Source organism: Panthera leo, chromosome B1 (genome assembly GCF_018350215.1).
Source record: "Panthera leo isolate Ple1 chromosome B1, P.leo_Ple1_pat1.1, whole genome shotgun sequence".
Classification (NCBI taxonomy): domain Eukaryota; kingdom Metazoa; phylum Chordata; class Mammalia; order Carnivora; family Felidae; genus Panthera; species Panthera leo.
In genome coordinates, this window is record NC_056682.1 from 104,420,869 (window position 1) to 104,441,510 (window position 20,642).

The window sequence follows — 20,642 nt, forward strand, 5'->3', positions numbered from 1 at the left end:
CCAACATTACTATTTTAAAACAGGTAAACACCAAGACATAAGTAAAACTAAGTTATATTTTAAATACACATTTAAAGATATATTTTAAATTATACAAATTCTCTACAACTTCGGTATATGTAAATACAATACTTTGATATTGCTACTTTCTAGGGATTGCATTTTTCATAAGCAATTCAAAAAAAAATTCTCTGCCTTCACGTCTAAAGGATGATTAAAACAAGCACCAATTCCAACACCGCATACATAGATTCTTTTGTAAATATGTAATGTTGTTAGGTGGCATTGCTTTGACTATGCACTCTCCTGCCTAAATTTAGTCTGGTGCATAGTTTTCTGTGGATGAGACATTCCTTCTTTGGTATAAACATCTATTACAGAACTCTTAACTAAACTAAAATGACAATTGATTTTTATTTCTTTTTAAAATTTTTTAATTTTTAATTTTTTAATGTTTTTATCTATTTTTGAGACAGAGAGAGACAGAGCATGAGCAGGGGAGAGGCAGAGAGAGAGGGAGACACAGAATCCGAAGCAGGCTCCAGGCTCTGAGCTGTCAGCACAGAGACCAACGCAGGGCTTGAACCTACAGACTGTGAGATCATGACCCGAGCTGAAGTCAGACGCTCAACCAACTGAGCCACCTAGGCGCCCCTGATTTTTATTTCTAACTAGCTCAGTCTTATACACTTCCTCTATCATTTAAAAAAAAATTTTTTTGATGTTTGTTTATTTTTTTCAATGTTTATTTGTGTGTGTGTGTGTGTGTGTGTGTGAGAGAGAGACAGAGACAGAGACAGAGACAGAGCGCGAGCAGCAAAGGGGCAGAGAGAAAGGGAGACACAGAATCTGAAGCAGGCTCCAGGCTCTGAGCTGTCAGCACAGAGCCCAACGCGGGGCTCAAATTCATGAATCACAAGATCATGACCTGAGCTGAAGTCGGATGCTTAACCAACTGAGCCACCCAGGCACCCCTCCCTCTAAAATATTTAAGACACATCTATATATTAGTTTGAGCCATTCATACCAATATGTTCACATATATCAAGATTGATACGTTACTACATTGCTTTCAGATACTTTTGTGCTTATCCATTTCTTGTTTTCATTTGTGTTTTATAGCATATACTCCCTAGTACTTAAGGACTGAGTAGAATTTAAAGATTCAAGGAAAAAAAGTCACTAATTCTAATTATATTTTCTTCCTTTGTATGTATGTGTATATATATATATACATACATATAGGCATATATGTGTGTGTATATATATATATATATATAGGTATATATAGGTGTATATATATAGGTTATATAGGTAACCTGGTGATTCAAAGCCAGTCAAAAATTACAAGGTAGTTTAGAAATTTTAAGAATGACTAATGAAAAGACTTCATCCAGATGTGCTATTTTATCCTGGTCACCAGAAAGGAAGAACCCAACCCTTTCCTCCATAAAAAATGTTTGTGCATTGTCTTCCATAGCTTTCATCCATTAAATAAAACTCCAAATGAGTCTAAATATCTTGCACTGCACTTTGATTCTACATCATTTTGAAAATTTGTTCAGGAATAGCAAATATTAAAGGAAAAAGAGATGAAACCTTTTGTTGTCAGTTACTCTTCTGGACTTTCTCAATGAAAAGGCCGGATTATTTAGACCAAGTGAAAACAACATTATGAATGAAGACAAGTGAGTTGAAAGTTTTTAAAACAAGATTTCAAATTGTTTATTAGTGTTTGAGATGAGATCGAATTTAAATGTCATAAAAGGAAAATTGCTAAATTGCTATTAAATTATTGCTACTAATGAAGAGTGTAAGTGGCTTTGCCAGTAGGTAGAATAATAAAACAGCAACATTTATGGTTCGAAGTTTTTGTGGCACATACAACTTTCTTTTCATAGGTCTTCTGTTTCTGGTACAGTGGTATCCTCTGTAGGTTCAGTTGTTATCACTATAGGAATATTCTCAGATATCCATCCCTTAGGAGTCCTATTAAAGGACCGTCTGCCAGAAAGAGGATTGGCAAAACCCATAAACCTGGGATCTGTTAGGAGTAGTAGCTCAAAATCTGGAACCTTGAATTTAACCATCTTTGATGCTTTTTCAAAACCTCCAAATGGGGTAGCAACTCTGTGGGAAGTGAAAAGAAAAGGATATGTTAATTAATTTTCAAATTCACTTGCCAATAAATAGAAAACAATTTAATTCATGATTTTATGGGCATGTCGTTATGTTATATTCTTTGTATGATTTTCAGGTTTTCACCTCTGAGGCAAGCATTTTTTTTTAAGGACTATGCTTTTAAGATAATAAATTGGTGTAAATTCCTTTGTATGTACTTTTAGTTGATGACTAAATTATCTATTCCTTACACCCTGAACTCCCTGAAAATGTTTCTTGCCTTTGTGCCTTTGCTACCAGTGTTTCCCCTGCTTAAGATATTTCTTCCTTGCCTTCTCTCCACCTGTGTCCGTCTTGTGCCCTTTAAGTTCCAACTCCCCTCCAATTATTCCAGCCCACACACCCTTCTTTAGCCAAATTCCTGTAGCATCCATTGCTTTATGTCAGTTATTTGGTGCTTACGATATGGTACTTTGTATTGTTAGCTTTTTTTTCATAATATGATTTGGTTTGAGTTTGGGTTTTAATAATATGGTTTGGTATAATTTGTGAATTATAAACTCTTTGAAGACAAATAGTATGTCTTTTGTATCTTTCTAGCTCTACCTCAAAACTCTCAGTATTCTGTTTTTATTTTGAATAAAGACCAACTTCTTATCTTGGCATTCAAGGTCCAACATAAAATTCTAGCTGTGTTTGATTTAGCCATTAATTTATTTATTCATTTAGTGCCAGGCACATTTTCAATGTTAGGGGTATAGCAGTGAACATTGTAGTCAATGTTTGAGCCCTTATATTCTAACAAAGGAGACAGACAATAAAAAAATAAACATATAGACAAAACATTCAAGACTAATGAGAGCTATGCAGAAAATTAAGGTAGTATGATATAATAAAGCATAAATGAATGACTAGATAGTCAGGGAAGACTTCTCTGAAGAGGTGACATTTAAACTGTCATCTGAGGATGAGAAGTTAGCCATGGGCAGTACAGCTGAAGCACATCAGCATTTCAGGAAGAGGGAGTAGTTAATGCAAAGAATCTAAGGCAGAAATAATGTTCGGGAAAAGAAGGAAAGCCTACATTGGTAGACCAGTAGGTAAGGGGTTGGTAGAGAGAAGAGAGGACAGAGGGGTGTATTGTAGGGGACTTTGTCCAAGTAAGGAATATGAATTTCATTGTCAGTGTGAAGGGAAACACCGTAAAATGTTAAACAGGGAGTAGTGTAACCTGATTACATTTTTGTAAAGTTTACTCTGGCTGCTCTTTCTCTGCAAATAGATTATAGGAGGACAAGAGTGAAAGGAGAGAAGACATTGTGACAATTCAAGTGAGACATGATGGTGGCTTGGATTTCAAGTGTTTTCCATGAAGATGTAAAGAAGCAGGTGGTTTCAGGATGTGTTGAGCAGAGTCAACAGGAGTTTTTGATAAAATGGATAAAAATTGTGGGGGAAATAAAGAAACCAAGAATTGATTTTGTGTTTAGAGTTTTAGCAACTGGCTGGTGGAATACAGAAAGGAACAGGTTGGGTGTGTGGGTGGAAAAGAATGTTGACATCCTAGTGGAAGGTCAATCATGCTGGTTTGCCCTCTTCTCTTTCATGCACCCTTTGTTCCAGCCAAACTGAATGCACAGCTTGCTCTTCACCTTATTCTCTCCTACCTTTACTCATACTCCTTTTCTTTGTTGGTATACTCTTACACTTCTTGCTACATTTCTAAATCTCCATTAGGTTATAACTGTAAGTTCTTTTTTTTTTTTAATCTTTTTTAACATTTATTTATCTTTGAGAGAGAGAGAGAGAAAGAAAGAGTGCAAGAGGGGGAGGGGCAGAGAGAGAGAGGAAGACACAGAATCTGAAGCAGGCTCCAGGCTCTGAGCTGTCAGCACAGAGCCTGATGTGGAGCTCAAACTCACGAACCGTGAGATCATGACCTGACCCGAAGTCAGATGCTTAACTGACTGAGCCACCCAGGCACCCCTATAACATAAGTTCTAATCTGCACTTCCAAATTATCTAGTTCTTTAGTATGTTATTGAAGTAACATACGTAGCTTTCTTCTGGAAGCTTTCTCTGATCTCCCACAGCCAAAAGTAGTTCTTTCCCCTCTAAGTTTTCATGGACTCTATCTTTACCTCTCATCTCACCCCATTTCCTATTTTCCATTATATCCATTGATATATCTGCTTTATTTTTTGCCAAACTGTACTCCAGGAGGACTGGAATTCTCTCTCATGTATCTTTGTAACTCATTACAATATACTTGTGTAATGCATTGTACCTAGAAGATCCTCATACACATCTGGACAGTGCAACTGGCAAGACTATACAGATTCTCCAATAATGTGGAAATTATTTTAAAGCCTGGAAGAGATCTGATTTTCTTTATAGCTCAGTCACTCTGTGATCTTTCTTGAATATCTTAATTTCTGTGTGGCAATAGTGAGGGGCCATGGACTCTAGTCAGGTAAGGAGAAAGTGGTTGATGGACTTTGAGAGATGGGATGGCTTTAACGTGTGGGGCTAAAGTATTATTGAAGGAAAGATGACGAAGTGAAAGGTAAAATTACAATGTGATAGAGAGTGGAATGTTTGAAATTGAGATTTTGAAAGAGACACAGGTATTGGTGATGACAAACTTTAAGAAAAACCAAGAGTGACTGAGGTGGGATTGAGAAAGCTATCCTTAAAATTAAACAAAGTCTTGAAAGGGAGGAGAGTTCAGTGGCTCGTACATGGATCCTGAAGCCACAAAGAAGTAAGACAGGAATAGTACTGGGGAGGAAGACAGGGAGCCAGACACTAAAATCTTCAGTGAGGGGAATGTCTACAAAATGAATAGATCACACTCAGATATCACCTCACACCAGTCAGAGTGGCCAAAATGAACAAATCAGGAGACTATAGATGCTGGAGAGGATGCGGAGAAACGGGAACCCTCTTGCACTGTTGGTGGGAATGCAAATTGGTGCAGCCACTCTGGAAAACAGTGTGGAGGTTCCTCAAAAAATTAAAAATAGACCTACCCTGTGACCCAGCAATAGCACTGCTAAGAATTTACCCAAGGGATACAGGATTACTGATGCATAGGGGCACTTGTACCCCTATGTTTATAGCAGCACTCTCAACAATAGCCAAATTATGGAAAGAGCCTAAATGTCCATCAACTGATGAATGGATAAAGAAATTGTGGTTTATATACACAATGGAGTACTACATGGCAATGAGAAAGAATGAAATATGGCCCTTTGTAGCAACGTGGATGGAACTGGAGAGTGTTATGCTAAGTGAAATAAGCCATACAGAGAAAGACAGATACCATATGTTTTCACTCTTATGTGGATCCTGAGAAACGTAACAGAAACCCATGGGGGAGGGGAAGAAAACAAGAAAGAGGCTAGAGTGGGAGAGAGCCAAAATATAAGAGACTCTTAAAAACTGAGAACAAACTGAGGGTTGATGGGGGGTGGGAGGGAGGGGAGGGTGGCTGATGGATATTGAGGAGGGCACCCTTTGGGATGAGCACCGGGTGTTGTATGGAAACCAATTTGACAATAAATTTCATATATTGAAAAAAAAATGAATAGATGACCTCAACAATGGCTGAACAGATAGTACATGGTGTCACATGGTATAGAATCTCTGTCTTGTTTCCCATAATTTTGTCTTCCAGTAATTTTCTCCTCTGAAGAGCAGCATGTTTTATTTTCTATTGCATCTATATTCAAGATGACTCACCTTATGATATTTTCCCCAAATTGCTGTGGAAGATATGGATAACAACAGGTCACTGATTGGTTCAGTAACCTCAGCCTAAGTTAGTACTCAGCAATCATATCAGTATAGACTTTCATGTCCAGAGTAAAACTGTTACTCTGGAGGTATAAGAGAGATCGGTTTAGAAAGAACTTGAAGAACTTAGATTATCATTCAGGTCCTTTATGATTATTGAACTTCAGAAGGCATAGTGATGATGCAAGCTAATATTTATTGATTGAGTACTATATACCAGACACTTTTTAAAGTGCTTCTCAAACTCTCTTGGTAGGGGAGTCACATTGGGATCTTGTTACAGTGCATCCACTAATCCAGTCAGTCTAGTGTATATCCTGAGATTCCACATCTCTAACCAGTTCCCAGGTAATGCCATTGATACTGGTCTGTGGATCATACTTTGGGTACAAAGACTTTACATGATTTTTTCATAAATCCTCACAACCTTATAAATTGGTTCTACTTCTATCCCTATTTAATAAATAAGCCTGAGACACAGCTAAGCTAAATGACTTGCTCAAAGTCACTTACCTATTAAGTTATAGAACTAGGATTTATACCCAGGCTGCCAGACTCATGGGAGGCCTGCTTTTCTAGTCACTATCCTATACCACACCTTGACAAGAAAATTCTTAAGGAATATTGGGCCTTCTGAGATCACTTTCTAAGTAGAGATGTGTGTTTAGGAATGTCAACCTACCTGGGCTTTGTCTAAGTGATGTAAAACCAGGTTGCTGTCACATTCACGATGCAACTAGCTGATTCAATATCCCACATTTTGTCATTTGATTTACTGAACTGAAGGGTCTTTATGACTCAGATTTGATTTAAACTTCTTATTCTTGGATGTCCAAGATGTCCAAGAACAATATTTTATCATTTTAGAAGCTGGCTATTATATAGCAATAGTTTGTTCATTTGAGATTCATTCATTTATTCATGCAACAAATTACTGATGGTTTATTATGTCTAAACACCCTATCTGTGCTAGGAGTTCAAGGATGGAAAGATTGCCGTAGGTCTTACAGACAAGTAAAAAGTGAAACACGGGGAAGAAACAACACATCATTGAATATGACAGTTGCTCCAAGGGAAGAGTATCTATGCAGAGAAGCTTAGGGTAAAAGCACCTTAGTCTGCCTGGTTGGCCAGTAACCACTTCTTAAGAAGCCTAGGGTAAGGACCAGCTTCATTAATTTGTATGGTCCAATGCAAAATAAAACCTTAGAGATTCTTATTAAAAAAAATTGTTAAGAATTTCAAGGCAAAGACAGCAAAGTACTGAAACCCAAGCAGAGCCCTTCAAAGCGTGGGCACCCCAGGTGACTGCACAGGCTTCACATCTATTCCTGGGAGTTTAAGAATATGCACATGCTCACAAAACTTAATGGGTAATCATTTCACAGTATATACACATATCAAGTCATTATGTAGTACACCTAAAACTAATGTAATGTTATGTGTCAATTATATCTCAGGAAAAAAAAATGATTAGCCATGAGTTGACTGTTTAAGCAGAATGGCTGTTACATAGAGGTTCATTATACCATCCTCGCTTCTTTTGTATATGTTGCATATTTCCCATTACTAAGTTGTTTTGCTTGTTTGTTTAAAAAAATATATATGTTTATCCTTTGGATGCAAGAGGCTAGAGTTGAACATTTCCAGAATTAGGCTGAATTTGGCCAATTCTTAAAAAACCCTAATTTCAGGGGCACCTGGGTGGCTCAGTCGATTAAGCCTCTGACTTCGGCTTACGTCATAATCTTGCAGTTCATGGGTTCAAGCCCCATGTCAAGCTCTGTGCTGACAACTCAGAGCCTGGAGCCTGCTTCACATTCTGTGTCTCCCTCTCTCTCTCTGCCCCTCCCCTGCTCACACTCTGTCTCTCTCTTTCTCAAAAATGAATAAACTTAAAAAAAATCTTAATTTCAAATCTTAATTTCAGAATGAATTTTGCTCATTTATTTATTTTTCTAAATCAAAGAATAAATGTTCTTCTGCCACTGAAATCTAACATTTGAGTTTGACATTTAATGCATCACTTTTTACCTTTTTATTCAGTTCAGTTTTGTTTTTCCTTCCCAATTTGTAGGTCATTTTCTTCTGTTATAAATGAAAACATTCCATTCTGGTCCACCACCCATCTCCTACCTCCTACCAGTGATCCAGTGAAAGATTGTTGTTTGAAAAGCTGCGTTTTCTTTTCTTTGGCACCAGAGAGACTGTATCCTGTTTGTTTGAATGTTTATTGCCCTCAGCATACAAAGTAAAAAAAGTCTATCAACAGAGATGTTAAAGAGTCAATGTGAGAGATCATTTGTAAGATTTTTAAGATATCTGTAAATAGTGTCAAGTTTTAGTCAAAGGTAGTGAAGCAAAAATTTCCACTTAAAGATTTGGAATGTTCTATTAAAAGATGACTGCGCACCTCTATAATTCTTGTAACATAAATTCTTCAAACATAGATCTGACTTAAAAATGATTTTTACACTTTGTCATCTGTGCAGTGAATAATAAGCATGTTTCACTCAGATTCACAGTTAATAGATGCTATCTTGATTATTTTGATCGATCAGTAATAGGGTTGCATTTGTTAAGACTAATAGTGCTTGACATATAATATGCCCATAGTAATTACTGATTATTCTATAAGGTAAAGAATTATGTAAAATGGTTGTATAGAAATTAAAATAAATATTCTACTGAATACACATGCATGTAATACATTTAAAGCCACTTCTATAATCATAGATATATACAGATGAGGAAACTAATATAAGGAGGGTTTAAGTGACATACTCAAAGTCATACAGCTTTTTTAAGAAGAGCTGGAAAGCTCCTTGTTCCTAGTTTACTTTTCTTCACATGTTAAGAAGGCTTAACATAGTATTACTTGAATAAAGCATAATATTTAAATAAACTAAAAATGAGTACAAGAATACAAAGTTGTTTTAAACCATGGGCCATTTTGAATATATGATTAGACTTTGGAGCCAATTCTTACCCAGTTCATTATCACTGCTGAATGATGTTAGACTGTGTCTTAACCTTATATGCTTTATTAACAATATCCAGGGATCGAGCCCCACATTGGGCTCTGTGCTAAGCCTCTCCCTTCATCTGGCCCTTCCCTGCTCTCTCTCTCTCTCTCTCTCTCTCTCTCTCTCTCTCTCCCTCTCTCTCTCTCAAACACACACACACACACACACACACACACAATATCTAACAATTATGTATAATAATATGGTGTTACCAAATAATATTATTTTACTCTTTGCAAAGGAATTAGGGAATATTTGGAGACTGCTTATTTCCCTTCCTTCCTGTTGCTCTATTTTATTTTTGCAAAAGTGAAAGAAAAGATATATTAGAAGTCTAATAATAACATTTAGTTAAGAAATAGAAGGGAAATGATATATCTTATTACATTTTATTTTTAAATAAATGTTTTTTTTTCTCATAATCTTGAGTTTTGTTAAAATAAAGTCTTGGTAAATAACCTATAACAGAAAAGGTATTAACCCAATTCGTACCTGGAAATTATTTTAACCTCTCTATTACATGGCTGGAATGTGTTCTAGACTAATTTGATGAATGGCTTTTATCACATCTAATTTATAATAGATACCTATTGAGATTATTTTGCCTATGTGATTTTTAAAATTTAGTTGAAGTGTAAGATACACTAAAAAAAAGTATACAGATCATAAGGCAAAATTTAGTGAATATTATTTATTTTCTAATTATTTGATAGTAGTATAAAAATATAATTTTTATGTTGACTTGTACTCTGTGGTTGTACTAAATTTATTTACTAATTCTGATTACTAATCTGCTGCTTTTGAATTTCCTATGGACATAATCCTGCCATTTGTGAATAAGGATAGTTTTATTTTTCCTTTCCTATTCTTACACCTTTTGTTTATTATTATTATAATTTCATTGTCTAAAAAGTGTCAAAAAACAACTTCTCTGTCTGAAAATGTGTAAGTGTGTTTTTTATTTTAACTTTTACCTTTAAAGAATATGTTCACTGGAAATAGAATTATAGGCTGGCAGTTATTTTTTTTTTTTCATTTTTAAGGTGTTATTCCATTGTCTCTTATAATTCCAGTTGCCTTATTTTTACCCTATCTGTACTATCTGTGCAAAGCCTGATGTGGAGCTTGAACCCAGGAGCCATGAGATCATGAGCCAAAGTCAGACACTCAAACAACTGAACCACCCAGGCACCCCCAATGTTTTCTATTTTTAAGTAATCTCTACACCCAATATGAGGCTTGAACTCACAATTTTGAGATTAAGAGCTGCATGCTCTACCAACTGAGCTAGCCAGGCTTCCCAATTTTGAAAACTTCTTAGCTATTAACTCCTCAGATATTGTTCTCGCTTATTTTCTCTCTTATTCCCTCATAAGACTCTATTGGCATTTTTTATTACTGTCCCAAGTGCATCTTCTGCTATTTTACTGCATTTTGAGTCCTTTTGATCATTTTCTGTATCAGTTTATGAATCCACTCTTCAGCTGTGTTTCATCTGCCATGAAGTCTATTTGTTTAACCTTTAAAAAAATTTATCATTAAATATAATGTAAATATAGAAAACTGATTAAAATGTACAATAGCTTATTATAAAGCAAATAACCTTGTAACTACTACACATGTGAAAAGTTTCTCCAGAAGCCCACATGTGCCTGCTCAATCCCAATCCTCTCCTGATGCTAGTAGTAGTAAATGTTTTGACTTTATGGTAATATAAGTTTATAAAATATAAAAAAAAAAACCTTTCTTTATATGTTAATAACCCACATCTGTATCTCTAAATACTCATGGTTTAGTTTTGCCTGTCTTTTTAAAATGTCTTTTAAATCATTTTTACATATGGGATTTTCCTTTAATCTGTTCCTTGCATTTATTTATTGAAAATACTGGATCATTTGTCCCATAGAGTTTCCCACAGTCTGAATTTTACTGATTATATTCCTTTGGTATTTTTAACATGTTTGTCTGTTCTTTGTATTTACTATAACTTTTATATGGGGCAGAGGGAGGAAGAGAGAGGGAGAGGGAGAGAGAGAGAGAGAGAGAGAGAGAGAGAGAGAGAGACAATCTTAAGCTATGAGCTCAGCACAGAGCCTGATTCAGGGCTCAATCTCATGACTCTGATATCATGACTTGCGCTGAAATCAAGAGTTGGGCGCTTAACTGACTAAGCCACTCAGGCACCCCAGTCCTTTGACTTCCTCATTTCAGTTATTATATGAATACTTCATTTTATTTTGCTTCATTTTACTGAGCTTTGCAAATATTGAATTTTTACAAATTACAGGTTTGTGGCAACCCTGTGTCAAGAAAGTGTATTTTTCCAACAGCATTTGTTCATTTCATATTTCTGTGTTACATTTTGGTAATTCTCACAATATTTCGAACTTTTCATAATTATTAAACTTGTGGTGATCTGTGATCAGTGATTACGACTTGCTGAAACCTCAGATGATGGTTAGCATTTTTTATCAATAAAGTATATTTTAATTAAGGTAGTACATGTTGTTTTACACATAATGCTATTGCATGCTTAATATTTCATAGTATAGTGTAAATATAATTTTATATGCACTGCGAAAACAAAAAATTCATTTGACTCGCTTTATTGTGATAATTTGCTTTATTAACAGTGCTCTAGAACTGAACCCACAATATCTCCAAGTTATGTCTGTATATTTTCACTTTTGTAGAACTTCCATTTGATTCTCTTTTTAAAAACATTTCCAGTCTGCTGATATTCTTTGTCCTGTTATCTATTTTCTTGAACATATTATTCACAATTATTTTAGAGTATCCAACATTCCAATAATTGGATCTTTTGTGTGTCTGTTTCTTTTGTTTATTATTTTTCTCTTTATTTTTAGTCATTTGGTCTTGTCTCATAGTATGCTTGTCTCATACTATGTCTCATAGTAATTTTAATTGACTGATAAGCATGTGTACAAAAATTGTAGAAATAATTTGAGTCTTGGAATGGTGTTCTCTTCCCTCCAGAGATGATTTACTTTTGTCCATGGCAGGCAGTTTGACATAAAGGAATTGATTTTTATCCAATCTAAGATAGGATATATATCTTATATCTGCTAGGCCTCTCCCCCTAGCAGACCCTATATTCCTGTTTTTGGCCTTCCCAGATTCAAGATTGATAAAGGTTTGCTCACTATTTCTGCTTCTTCTTAGTTGTTGCCAATAAATCAGCAAATGCCTTAAGAGGAAAAGTGGTACCAAATGTTGGGTTTATATCTCTAAATGTCCCTCATATCTAGGATTTTGGCCTTCAAGTCCTTACTTCATTGGTAGCCCTTTTGTTTGTTTGTTTGTTTGTTTTAATGTTTATTTATTTTTGAGAGAGAGAGGCAGAGCGCGAGCAGGGGAGGGACAGAGAGAGAAGGAGACACAGAATCCAAAGCAGGCTCCAGGCTCTGAGCTGTCAGCACAGAGTCCGACGTGGGGCTCAAACCCATGAACTGTGAGATGGTGACCTGAGCCGAAGTCAGACGCCCAACGGACTGAGGCACCCAGGCTCCCCTCTTGGTAGCTTTTTAATCACTTTATAATAACTAGCTTTTCTACTTATTTTTATGAAGTTGTTCTAATATAAACTAGTCTTCCATAGCTGGAAATAGATTTCCACTTCCTACCTATGTAACTTTTTATACTCATTTATTTAGCAAACATTTAAGACAAAGATCATGATTATGTTGTTTGTTTCTTAAGTAGGCTTTTCAAACAATGTGTGAAATAGACAAGGCCTTAAACTTGTGTAGCAAGTTACATATACTTTAAGGACAAAAAGAATCTTAAAGCTACCCGTTAAGGATTGCCTACGTATCATCCTATTTTGTTTCACCTATTATTTGACAGTAATAAAGAATCTAAGAATATTGCAGCATTATTTACAACAGCCAAGATATAGAAGTAGCCCAAGTGTCCCTCAATAGATGAATGAATAAAGAAGATGTGGAGTAAAATATACACAAAGGAATACTACTCGGTCATAAAAAGGATGAGATCTTGTCATTTGCAACAACATGGACGTGCCTAAAGGGTATCGTGCTAAATTAAATAAATCAGAGAAAATTCACTTATATCTGGAATCTAAAAAAAAACAAAACAAATGAATAAACAAACAAACAAAAAGCAGAATCAGACATATAAATACAGAGAGCAAACTGATGGTTGCCAGAGAGGAGGGAGGTTGGGAGCATGCGCAAAATCAGTGAAGGAGAGTGGGAGATACAGGCTTCCAGTTTATGTAATGAATGCCATGTGAATAAAAGTACAGCATAGGGAATATAGTCAATGGTATTATAATAGCATTGCATGGTGACAGATGGTAGCTATACTTGTGGTGAGCACAGAATAATGTATAGAGTTGTTGAATCACTATGTTGTACATGTGGAATTCACATAACACTGTGTATCAACCATGCTAAAATTAAAAAAAAAAATTATCATTACTTATTTGCTATCTTATAAAATCAGTGAAAGTGACTAAATAAATATTGGCATATGTGTATGAAATGACATTTGTACACATTAAAATGATGTAGATGCACATTTACTTATATCAAATTATGCTCATAAAAGAATCTAAGAATACAGTAATATTAACATTAAGCTGTAAAGTTTTTATTTCTATATTGATGTATATATAACAAAATAAAATTTTCTCAAGTAAAGGAGAAATATTAAGAGCTTCTCTCTCTCTCTCTCTCTCTCTCTCTCTCTCACACACACACACACATGCACACACACACAATGTTACATTTACAAAAGCCTTGATTTAACACAGGAAACCACAGTTCCTAATTGGATGGTATTGTGTTCCCTGAAATAGCATTCACTTGGTATTTATACAATCAGTAAGCATCTGTTTATAGCCAGCCCAAATGTACCAGTGTGTTTGTAAAACTGGAAAACAAACTGTTCAGCAGGCATGGGGTGGTAAAGCCACAAAATACACCAGAAGTCACACAGCATCTCTAAAGCACTAATCTCAAAAACAAACCTCAATTATTTCATTATTTTCCATTTTCCCTTAGTGTTTTACTTTTTATAATTTTCTACCCTCCCATTTTGGAAAAAAGTTGTATCATTGATTAGAAAGGGCCTCCAATCTCCTTTCCTTGATACATCTCAATCCCTCCTTAAATTCTATGGTATACCTCATTTATGCAACAGAAATATACTACCTACTATTAGTAGCATATATAATACTATTAGTATTACTAATAATGCTAATAAGTATTAATAATGGTAATAATAGTAATAGTAGTAATAATGCTAATGTTAGGTGTAATCCTAGTAGATCTATTACTAATAATAGGCATAATATTAACACCATTATTATAGTAGTGGGTGAAAACTAAGTATAATTTATAAGTACTGAGGAAGGTCACTAATTAAATGCAGGCTTTGTGGTATTCTTTTGTAAATAAAAAAGTTACTCCTTAATTTATTAATTTTCAAATGAATCGTCATTAAGCAGTCTATTAATTGGTTCTACTTTTCTGTGGGTCCAAAACAGCATACTGGAGATATTTTACTCTAAAATGAAAATCAGGGGCACGCTCAGTCGATTAAGTGTCCGACTTCCGCTCGGGTCATGATCTCACGGTTTGTGAGTTCAAGCCCAGCGTGTGGCTCTGTGCTGACAGCTCAGAGCCTGGAGCCTGCTTCAGATTCTGTGTCTCCCTCTCTCTCTGCCCCTCCCCCATCACACTCTGTATCTGTCTCTCTCAAAAATAAATAAACATTAAAAAAAAATTTTAGACAAAAATCAAATGATCAAAGAATGGATTATAATACCATTAAAAATATGTTTAAAATAGCCATGGGAATTATTAAAATTGGGTAGCAGGGAGAAATAAATATCCATTGTGAATACTATCATGCAGATATTATTTGGCAATAATTTTGGTAGCATAAATTTTGGTTTATCCATGTGCTGGAGTTTTGAACCACAAATCCTTAAGTTACCTTTAATCTGGTTTAAAAAATGTAAGTTGGGACCTAGAGTTACACAGTAATTCTCATTGTCCTATATGTAATTTCTGAAATTCTTGAATAGCATTGTCATTTGAAACAACACATAAACACTAATATCAACCTTTGAATGAGAAATTATTAGTTTTTGGAAAAACTTTTTAATAAAATTATGTTAATAAAAATTTTTTTAAAAACATTCTATAATGTGGGAAACAATCTTGATGTTGTAACAGTGATAGTTTCTGAATCACTGCCTTCATTTTTATACTAAAAAACCAAGATTTGCCATATTAATAATATTGCAAAAATGAGTCCTTGCCTAGGCTTAGGAGTTACCCTATATTGCCATTTTGAGTCTCTTCTTAAAAGAAATTTTCTTTTTCTACCAGAAAATTCAGTTCTCCATACCATGATATAAAAGCCTTGGTGTTACACGCCAACAGCGTCACCCAGGATAATTGGATTACCTGTTAAAGCTCCTGTAATCAGGCAGTTCTGCCTTTCCTTCAGGCTTGAAAAATTTAGGGTATAAAGCCTCTAAAAGCTCCGGATCACCGCTAATGGCTTGTTCCCAGGGAGACTGATAGTACTTAGGGACAGCCGTGGTGTTGAACTTTTCAGGAGGAATTTCCTTCAGTGGTCCAGAATATCCTTTGGAAAAATATAGCAAGAATAAATAAACACAGAGTGCCTAGGATTACAGAACTCCACCTAACATTTTACCATGTTTAATTTTTCAAGCGGGGGTGAATTTACGAAGAATGCGTCCTTTTTATGATCTCTCAGACAACAGTCTGAAACTGTAAGACATTTTTAACCCCTTTAAATTTGTGGAATTTTCAGAAGAAACCACTTTTGTCAACATTTAATTATACCAAATCATACAGTTATTTCTTTCTTATCTTTAGTATGTATTTGTTCAATGAAACTATTCATTTAATTTTAAAAAGTTGTTTCCCTTACATTAATTTATAGTAGGCTTTAGTTACCACAGTGAATGAATTAAGTTAAAATTATATATATTGAGTGCCTACTGTGGTTCAAGTGCTGGGGAAATAGCCATGAAGAAAAAACCTCCCTCCTCTGGGAGCTGATTCATTAGAGGTAATACTTAGGTCTTGTCTATCTTAAATCGCTGAGTGATCTGCAAACCGTTTAAGGTTCAGAATGGTGAAGTAATTTGTTTTCCCCATCTTAGTCAGACCCTGATCTTATTCCCTGAGGAGTCCATCCCATGATTACTTTGTTCCTCAAGATTTCTTACGTAACTTTTCTGCTTCCGGTCTCACTTCCTCAACTTCTCGCGGGAGCTGGAAATTTTTTGTAAGTGCCGTTTAAAAATCACACGAATTTCTGGCATAAACTTTAAATCATGTTCACATGCATCAAGTGACATTCTTCAAGTTATTCAAAGGCAGCTGTGTACTCTCCATCTACACTACCATACTACCTCATTGTGTCGTTTGCATAATTCTCTTTTCCACTGTCAAAACCCTTTACCATTTGGTCACTCTTACTTTTTTAAGTTTCTCTGATTCTCTTCTCTAAAATGTTTTCTATTTTCTTCTGTCAAATCACACCTATCCTTTCTTTACACTAAAGAGTTTATCTCCTCCAACAAATCTTGCAGTTATTTGTTTGCACTATTAATTTTCTTCTGATTGCCTTCAGTATCTCATGATAATCTCTTCTAATAATCTTTTTTTCTGCTTGCCACTTAGTTACTCAAAGCTCTTTTCTTATATTATACATGCTGCCTAAAAAAATTCCATTTATATTCATGGCTTTGTAGCCTACATATTGATGATTGCACATTTTTAAATCCCCAAGACTTTCTGTTCAACCACCCATTACATTTGTCCAAACAAATATTCCCCTGCCATCCTTTATAACCTGTCTAGACCTATATGTGCCTGTTTCTAATATATTTAGCTTCTTCTTCTATACTGGTTACCTTAATGCTATCACTACCCTCAGATGCCCAAGACAGAAGCATTATGCTAAACTTTCCCTCATTCCCACAACAAATCACTAAGTATTACCATCTGTGCTTTTTAAGGACTTTTAAAATAGTGGCTCTTAAACTTTGTTGCTGAATAACTTTGGGCACATATTTAAAATGTGGATAGTGGGCTCTTCCCTCCAGAGATTTGATTTCGGTAAGTCTCAAGTATGGCTTACAAGTCTTAGGGAAGGGATTTGCAAAAAGAACATTGGGAAACCTTGCTCTAGAAAATTCCCTCTATCTTCTTCATTTTTGTTACCACTGCCTTGGTTTTAACCTTGACCATCTCTTGCCTGGGCTTTCACAATAGCCTTCATACTAATCCTTTAGATCTCAACCCTTCCCCCATGTCCCACACTGCTGCCTGACTGACCTTTCTAACTGGAAAACCTGATCCTGTCACTGACTTCCCTTTCTCAGGGTGCTAAGATGGCTCCCCATGACAAAAGTCTAAATTACTCAGCATTGCACATGTGGCCCTAGCCCCATCCAGGGCAATGTCCTGCCATTCTCTTGTCCCTTTAATGCTCCAGAACTTGGGTCCACTCTACCTGAAGCTTGTTGTGTCCCCCTATGATTCCCTACTTGTTCCATTAGTTCCCTGTGCCTGGAATGTTTTTCTAATTCTTGCCACCTGCAAATTCCTATTTTAAGCCTTAGCTTGAAGTTACCTCTTCTATCTAGCCTTTCCTGTCTCCCTCTGAAAAGGAGAGTTACTTTCCTGGCATTTTGCATTTGTATTGTAAACATAACTCCATTATCATAACTATTACATTTTAATGTCCTCTTCCTTTCCTAAAAGTGATCAAATGTCAGCCATCTAGAAACTGGAAATTTTAGAATTTTATATTTTTAAAAATTCCTTGAAATCCCACTACCCCAATACAGTTATTTTATCTGTGTGTATTTTGTCTCAGTATTTTTCCACCAATAAACATAATGATCACATAACTATAATTCTAGTGTACATTCTAGTGTATTTTATTCCTAACCAACTTTGCTCAGGATACTTTTGAAGTTTCTACATCATGTTTGTAATAATTTTAAAGGTTTTATAACCTTTATTACATTGAAGGATGACAAGGGGTCTAATCATTTCACATTTTTTTAATATTCCAAGTTTCCCAATTTCTTTTTATAAATAGAATTAACTAATAACTCTTTTCTGATGTGCTGATTTATAGGACAGAATGTGCATATGTTTAAGCTCTCAGATACATTACATTTCAGCAATGCTACATGATAAAATTTCTTGTTTGATTTTAAAATAATGTCTTTAAGATAACATTTCAGTTCAAAGGAACTTAATTCCTGCAGTATTATGGCACTGTAATACTCTTATTGATTCATGTTTGAGAAAAGTTCGATTTTAGATACATGGCATGTTAACCAATAAATCTTTTTGCTAAATTAGGATAACTGAAGTTTGCTTCCTCAATTATCAACCAAGGAGGAAGGATCCATTACTCTTGCTTCAGGACAAACTATCTGATAACCTCCAAAATCCTCCTTTTCTTAGTCTGTGTTACATAGACATTTCCTAATATTTAATAATTGGATATATAGATTTAAAGAGCTCTATGAGTTTATACTTTTAAACTTTCTCTTTATATTTATTTATATTTATATATTCATATATATATTTCATTTATTTTGAAATAAATAAAATGCATATATGATATTGAATTATATATGCAGAGGCAAAGTGAGACCACAAATATAATGTGAACTTTTTCCTGTCTCCCTATGCATGAATTCCTTGAGAGTAGAGATGAATTTTTTTTTATTCCCTTTGTAATTACATAGTTTATAAAGATGACCACATAATAAAAGTTCTAACTTCGTGCTGAGAGTACTGGATTGAACCAACATAATAAGCCTTTCTATATGTCTTCTCTTTGCTACTTAAAAAAATAAACAAAAAAACACTCCAAACATTAGAAGGCAAGTAGTTGCCACATAGTGGTTGGAGCTAAAATAATATGTATGTATTCTATTATGTTTTAGGGATATAAAGTTGATAAGGAAAGGATTAACTTTAGCTAAGTACTATGGTACCCCACTTATCCTTTGTTTCACTTTCTGCGGTGTCAGCTAAAGGCAGTTATCATGGTCCTATCCTGTCCCCAAGCGGGTGCTCCTCCTTCTGATATGTGGTCAGAAAGTCAATAGCCTAACACAAGGCCTGCTTCACTCACCTCACTACACCTCCCCATGCAAACATTTTATTATCTCACATCATCACAAGAAGACAGGAGAGTACAGAATAATAAGATATTTTGAAAGAGAGACGGAGACCACATTCACATATATTTCATTATAGTATATTGTTATAATTGTTCTACTTTATTATTGTTGTTGTTAATCTCTGACTGTGCCTAATTTATAAATTCAACTTTATAGTAAGTATGTACGTATAGAAAAAACCATTGTATACATAGAATTCACTACTGTCCACAGTTTCAGGCACCCACTGGGGTCTCGGGCATATTCCTGTGGAAAAGGAGGACTACCATACTTTATTACATGCTTGGGACTATACTTATCAAACTTAATTCTCACAGCCCTGTGCAGTGAGATTTGTTTTCCTTATTTTACAGATTGAGGGAACTGAGATTCAAAGAGATTTACTTTATTTCCCAGCACAATTTTGAAATAGGCGGGGATGGAAGGAGCTAGGAGGCTGAACCCAGGTCTGTCCAATTCTAAAGCTTGTTTTTCTCCTGTGTGCTTAATGCTGTATATGTAAATCTGTTACCTGCTTTCCTACCATGAAAAAGGCTACTGGAAAACTAAGAACTTTATCACGATGCTTTACTTCAGAATTCTATGCATTCTAATTGTGTATTTGGTCTCCTTCAGTGTTATTTTATTGTATATATCAATACTTTTTCTCATTGTGGTGTTCAATAAGAGTGTCAGTAAATCTAAGGTCATCAATGACTGGCATTCAATTTACTTTTAAGTAAGATTAAATGTGATACAGTTGCTTTACTTACATATTTTCAAAAACTATTGCTGTTGTTTGAGGAGAATTCTAGAATTACTTTTCCTAAATTTACTGTTTATAAAAATATGACATAAGTATTGCTAATTTCAAGATAAAAGTATTTGAACCTTTAAAAAATCTATACATTCTCTTGAGGAAATACTTGAAGGTACTTGCCATCAATTATTTTGAAAAGATGTTGTCTAAATAGATAATTTTTGTGATAGATTTAGTATTTCAAAATCTAACAGAATTTCTAAATAACATATACTGACTGGATAAGGATTTGGTTCTCTTTTAAGATATTAAACAAATATGCAATCTTAAAGAATTGCATTTAAAGTCCTCTAAGAAAGCAGAGAATAATAAAAGCAATCTCCACAAGGTCACCTTACAGGAGGCATCTGTAAATTTGGTGTCTGGATTTAATTCTTGATCAGTCAATATGAACTTATAGCCATTCATAACCTCAGTTTCTTAATTTGTACAATGAGGATTGTAATAAATGTGTCAGAGTTATTTTGAAATTAAAGAAGACAATATATATCATAGCCCTTGATAAATTATAGTCCTATACAAATAGAATGTCAATATCATTACAAGTGATTCAATTTTTAATATAACAGATGATTGCCAACAAATACAATGAAACTTTTGAAAGAACATAGGAAATGTTTTATATGACTTCTTAGAACTAAATCTTTATGTT

General features: G+C 34.8%; 1 protein-coding gene across 2 annotated transcripts in view; it reads right to left on the bottom strand.

The window, feature by feature from the left end:
* Positions 1 to 1,693: 1,693 nt before the first annotated feature.
* Positions 1,694 to 20,642, bottom strand: part of MYOZ2 (myozenin 2) — a 40,738-nt gene continuing 21,789 nt past the window's right edge. For both annotated transcript variants that reach the window (XM_042933932.1, XM_042933933.1), the window contains exons 5-6: positions 15,407 to 15,590; positions 1,694 to 2,130 (exon numbers count right to left, since the gene is read on the bottom strand). In XM_042933932.1, the coding sequence (XP_042789866.1) occupies positions 1,896 to 2,130; positions 15,407 to 15,590 (419 nt within the window). In that variant the 3' untranslated portion in view covers positions 1,694 to 1,895. The remainder of the gene's footprint in view (positions 2,131 to 15,406; positions 15,591 to 20,642) is intronic.